Raw genomic sequence first — 6260 nt, forward strand, 5'->3', positions numbered from 1 at the left:
GTGGGCTTGGGGTTCCCCGCCCTGCTACCCTCCCCTCACAGGCCTCTACAACCCAGCAGGTGGGACCTAGTGTGGCAAAGCGAGACAGGGAGGCTTGGTACTGCGGGGAGCCCTGCACTGCCATGGTAAGGTACCTCAGGACTGCTTGGCACTAGCAGGGGCCACAACTCCACACCACCACCCCCTCTGCTGCTAGGTGGGTAGGGGGCGCCTGGTGGTAACAGGACCCCCAGCAATGGCATCGAGCCTCCCCACCCCGCTCTGTCATGCTAGGTCCTGCCCGCCAGGCCACTGAGGTCTCCAGGGGGGAGGCCAGTAGGACAGGGAGCCCCGAGCCCGCAGCCACCAGTCCACATCCATCCCCACCCCATGTACAAAACTGGAGGCCCACGTCCCTCTCACCCCCCCACCCAGGAGTGTGCACAGTGGTGGGGAGCCAGCTCCCCAGAGGAGCAGCCCGTGTGGAGCTGCTCTCCATGCTGCCTGGCTGCCAAGTGCACATATGTGCACACATGTATACTTGGCACCCCCTGCTTGACGGCCCTCCTCCCGCTTTCCCCAGCCCCCTGCAGACTGGGGTTCTGCCAGCATGCAAGGGGAAACCTTCTGTTTCCTGTGTTTTTCTTCTTTGAAAGGAGAAAATGTGTGTTTTTTTTTCTATAAAATAAAGAAAATCCCGTGTTTTTCCGTGGCAAACAGAAAACCCAGATCCCTGTATATAACTCACAGAAAAGATTGTGATAATCAATGCAATCCTCATTCTGAATTAGGTAAAAAGACTTGATCTTGCATTTTCCATCTTTGTGCAAAAATGCATTAAGCATCCCTTCCATTTAAAATGAGAAAAAGTAAAAGATCCATAACTTGCATTCTGAACAAGATGGAAAAGAAGCAACAATGTATTCAAAAGATCTTAATGCAGTGTCAGAATGCTCTCTATTCAGAGTTTGTTAATGGTACAGCTGAAGATAAAAGGATCTCTGTAACTTCAAATAAGGGATGTCTACAACACAGAAACAACAAAACAAGCAGCAAAATCCTAAAAGGCTTATTCTGCTATTTTCAGCCTTTGTGTAAAAAATAAAACAGCTTCAAATGGAACACTTAGTTGATGTGTCCCCTCTCATCATAAATTAGTTTCTGTACTTAAACACTTACCTTTATGTCTGTCTATTTTACTACTGTTTGCTATAAATGACATTTCTTCTGGCCAGCTCATGTCTTTGTTTCTAACTAGAAAGAGATAAGATACAAGAAGGTTCATTTTTTAACCTATTCCAGATAGCTTATGTTGCAAAGAAGTTACTTTATTTCCAAATATTTATAAAAATACACCTTAGAAACTTGTTAACCTTCAAATTGGTTTTCATTTTCAGTTCTGTTTCTAATTCATTAACTCTGCTTCTTCCAGACATTAGCGTTAATATTGAGCTCTCTTTCCACTTGCAAACTCCATTTTTCAGGGGTTAGTGTGTTAATATTTTAAATGGCACCAAGCCATAATTAAACAAATTCATTTACATTCAGATACAATATGTTTCTCATTGACGAAAAGATAATTTTCAGTTACAGAGCAACAACAGATTCAAATGTAGTCTCATTTCAGGACCCTGCCTCATTCAGTGGCCTTTTATAACCCTTTGTTTTCTAACTATACTCTAGCAAATGTTATAGCCTTTACTTTCCTAAGGCTTGCAAAAACAAAAAACCCCAAAATCCCCCAACACTTTTCTATGTTTTCCAGGGTGTTTTTTGATGTGTTAATCAGCAGATTCAGGACAGTGGGTTATATTTATTGCCTTGCACGGAAAATGTAACATGGGGTATGTTTCTCTACCAAAAGTTTCATATATAGGCAAATTATTTGATGGTTTAAATGTATAAGCCAGTAAATCTCCATTATCTTCTTTTATACCTTCTATTACTAAGTGCTGCTCATCTTTGATCTTCAGATACTCCAGCCTATGATCCTCATCATCCAGGAGAGAGAGATGATTCTGAAAACAAGCAAACAAAAAAGAGCTTTACTGTTTAAGCATTTCTTAGCTCCCCACCCCTGCCACCCACCTGAGGTTATTTTGTTTTAAATCTTAAAGCAATGAAGCACGTTGAACCGATATGCTTAGTAGCTCCCTTAGCCAACTCAGAAAGAGAAGACCCACAGCTTTAGATAATGTTAAGAAGAAAGGGACAATAACTAAATCCTAAGACTTAGTAAAGGTCATCTTTGCCCATATATAGGCGATTTAGGTTATTCACGCTGCATCACAAGAGTTACTTAAATCAAAGTCCCATTTATACGCTATGACTTACCCGTGACACTTGAACAAGACTTGCTATTATTTCTAAAGTAACATGCTGTGATCTTAACCTCTCTAGAGAGTAGTATTCGAACCATTCTTAAGGTGCTACCTCTTGGTCAAGAGCCCTCCGCAGAGAAGCATACAAAAGAAAAATGCAAATGAAGTAACCAGTTCTCATTGCAGAAAGATCAGAGTAAACTGCATAATGCCAACTAATTTGGTTCTTCTCTGGCATGTTAGTAAGACTGTGCACTGTACAGATTTCAGTTTATTAAATCTGATCTAAATCTCTGAGCATTTAGATTTGCACAGTAAGATAAAAATATAAACATGCAAATAAGGAATGGAAACTGGACAGTTGCTGATTTACATACAAACAGATAACTAACGGAGAACGGGTTGTATGTGACGGAAACAGTGCGCGCATTTACACGTACATTAACACGCTTTAGTTAAGGTGCATTATATCTAGTACCTCCAGGTGCCTACACATAAGCGCCAAACAGGTTCCAATGCACTGGAATTCCAGCGCGTCAGAGAAGCCTCGATTAATAAAGTCTGGTGGAGCGTGGCAATTGCTGTGCTCCAGCAGCCTCTTGCGTCTCATTTACCAGCATCAGATGGGCTTTAGTTCAAACACCCCTGCCACCATTTTTAAGCACAGGGATGCGATACAGGAGACACAGCAGTACTTTAATCACAGCAGTACTCGGAGCCACTCTAAAGTGCCATCCCCTCCCACCCCCAGAGCATATATGCAAGAGAGCCCTCCATTGTGCAGTACTAGGAAAATGTGCATTAGCCCATCTTAATGTGCATTAACTGAAGAGCATAGTTTTTTAGTGGCACTTAAAGTGTATTAGCCTATTTTAATGTGTATTAACTAAGTTACGGGTTTTGTGCATTAAAATAGGCTAATGAGCATTAAAGCGAGTTTAAGGTGGTTGTACTAAAATTATACACTAGCTTTAATTATTTAAAAGTTGCAATATTTTAAATATATGACCAGATAAATTAGAATACATGTATATAAACATCAGACTAAAATTTAAATCAACATTCTTGATCAATAAACCCAAAGATTCAAAAGTTGGAGCTAGAAGTAAAAACAAAAAAAAATTAACAGGCACACGCAAAAGGCAGCCTTTAGTACCATATTTTGGCCCAAGCTTTCAGATGAAGATGTTTAAAGTGAATATGCAACTCTGATGCCTTACCCGATGTATTTATTTTTAGTGTTTAAGAGCATATTGAAGAAAAGTGCAGAGACAACATTCAAAACCCTTAGAAAAGTTTGTTACCTCACTGTAGTATATCCATAGCCTCATGTCTTCCTCTTTTATTCGTAACCTCTGTGACAGGTATTCATGTATTTCTTTAATAGTCTGCATCCGACTAAAGCAGCCTGTATAAGCCAACACCCGTTTTAAAGGAGCGTTGGGAGAAGGTACATTCCCTGCGAGCATAATCATGAGAGAGGCAAAGATGATCATAATGCACATGCAAAAGTAACAAGCAGATCACTTTAATAAATTATTCCTGAGACGTTCAGGTTAAAGCATTTTGCAAAAAAACAAAACAAAACATAGTGCTAACTCGTCTTATTGTAGACCTAAAATGGACCGTAGTGGAACAGCAGGCTTCATTATACCTGTGGAGATAGTTCGCACGCCACACTAGAACTGGGTTAGTTTCCACTTGAGTTGCTATGACCAGCAACCTCACCCTTGCTTCTTGCCAAACATTTAATAAAGGGACTTTCTAATGAGGCTCTCACGGACAGGAAATAATCAGTTTAAAAATATGCCATAAGATTTACCAGCGTCACAAACTGGATGAGATGCGGAGGTCAAAAGGTACTTTCAAAAATTAAACTAAAATAGCTTCCTTCAGGATAATCTTATAAAGGATGTTACATATAATGAAAGTGCTAAAACATTCCAGGTCACTGCTTTGTGCTGGAAAGCAGCACCACTTTGCTGCATCTCTTCTAGAGAGATGACTGTTTATCTGTGAAAATTAAATCAGTCCAGCACTTTTACAAGTGGCTTACTCTAAGGCTGAAGACCTGCGCAACATTTTGGGAAGATGCCTAGGAATTCAACATTCACACACAAGTCTGCAATACTAATTAACTCACTTCAGCGCAAAGTTTGCCAATACTAGCACTGTGACATACTTAGCTCATTTTCTGATCCTGAACTCTCAGATAACAAGTATCAAACAGTCTAGATTACTAAGATTTCATCTTTTACTTTTCTGGGACTTGTACAGTTTAAAACTAAGATTTTCTTTTAAAATGCCTTTAAAACAGGGGTGGATAAAATGTGGCCCGCCAGGCCATTCTATCCAGCCCATGGGGCCCCTAAAAAAAAAAAAAATTAGAAAGTTAATATACATCTGCTCCCGGCTGCCCGGCACGCGGCCCTCGATGGCTTGCCAAAACTCAGTAAAGCAGCCCTCCGCCCAAAATAATTGCCCGCCCCTGCTTTAAAACATTCATGGAGGAAAAAATGATGTATCCTAGCCCTGACTACATAGCTGTATAACTTTAAAGTAAGCAACTGAGGCAGTACATTTGCATTGACAAGAAACAAACTAATCTTAAAATATGGGAAATTACAAGATTAAATGCTATATTACAGGAGAGGAAAACGAAACCACAATCATAAGTCAGCAAGGCATCTGTTTTAACTTAATACACCAAACAAACGATTATTCCCTTAAAGATTACAAAAAAAAGCATTTTTCTAAAATTAAACATGAGGATTAGTCATAAGATTACAGCAAGAAAGCATATTTAAAAACTCAAAAAGATTAATTGATTGAAAAAATAATTAGTGCAGAGCAAAATAATTCCAAATCAAGATCAAATTTGGTATATCAGAAAAACATATGTACTTGAATTAGGAATTTTTAGATTTCTAAACACAGCACTTCCCACTGTACTGCATCAAGGAAGAAACATGATTTTGGACAGTAAGCAGTTTCTGAAGCATAGCTTGATCAAGCAGGCAGCCACTTATTAGAAAACTTTGGATTTTTAATATTACTATAGATTATGGATGTTTTCAAAGCAGTGAAAAATCAAGTATCTGCATAATATATTTTAAACATATTCTTACTAAAGCCAATGTACCCCTCAGATCTGATTTTCAGTGATCAAGTCTTCTTGCACCTGGGCATGCACATAAGCATGCAAATTTCCATTTGTGAATATTCAGCCATGCATTCATGCCAAAACTGGGGATCTGCACTGACATCTATAGTAGCATCAGCAACTGTGCATGCAAACCTGCTAACTGAAAAGAAACCTTGTAATGCCATTTCAGAGCTGGCTGTAAAATATTATGAATTAAAAACTAGTCTTGGGTGCAAGACCCGAGCAATCTTGAAGTGAGAATACAAATTACAACTATGTGATGTGCTTTAATTATTTTATCAGTAAATAATCTAGGATTCAGATACCACCTACATGCAATTTTGAGCCCACGGCACAAAGTTAAACTTTGTAAACTGCCTCAAATAGAGATTTCATGTCTCACTGGCTTAACCTCTTCTTATGGGAGTATATAATTCTTTGCATCACAGTTAATTACTCGGATAACTCTAAACCAACCTGAGTTCAGAGAGACATGTGAACCAGCAGATGAATGACCACCAATGAGATTTATTATACTGTAGTTCTCTACATTAAAAGGACTCTCCGAAATAAATTCAGATATAAATATTCTATAACTACATAATTGATTGCAGATGGAGACAATATGATCTGCCATCCTCAGCTGTTTTTTTATGCAGTACTTGTTTCTCACTCCCTTGCCACCAATCTAAGATTTTTTTTTAAACTACATAACTTATTTTGCTTAAAAAATGAAATGCCCTTTGCTTCCCCCTCCTGGTAGAAGAGCTGTGAACAAAGCCCTTTAAAAAGTTTTACCAATCACCTGTTCTGCT

At 39.1% G+C, this 6260-nt stretch overlaps 1 protein-coding gene across 2 annotated transcripts in view; it reads right to left on the minus strand.

The window, feature by feature from the left end:
* The window catches only part of USP32 (ubiquitin specific peptidase 32), a 140140-nt gene that overhangs the window by 29749 nt on the left and 104131 nt on the right, over positions 1–6260 (minus strand). For both annotated transcript variants that reach the window (XM_019511114.1, XM_019511113.1), the window contains exons 16-18: positions 3605–3759; positions 1916–1997; positions 1159–1233 (exon numbers count right to left, since the gene is read on the minus strand). In XM_019511114.1, the coding sequence (XP_019366659.1) occupies positions 1159–1233; positions 1916–1997; positions 3605–3759 (312 nt within the window). The remainder of the gene's footprint in view (positions 1–1158; positions 1234–1915; positions 1998–3604; positions 3760–6260) is intronic.

The sequence above is a fragment of the Gavialis gangeticus genome, unplaced genomic scaffold (assembly GCF_001723915.1).
Source record: "Gavialis gangeticus isolate Ggan-Ray unplaced genomic scaffold, GavGan_comp1, whole genome shotgun sequence".
Lineage (NCBI taxonomy): Eukaryota > Metazoa > Chordata > Crocodylia > Gavialidae > Gavialis > Gavialis gangeticus.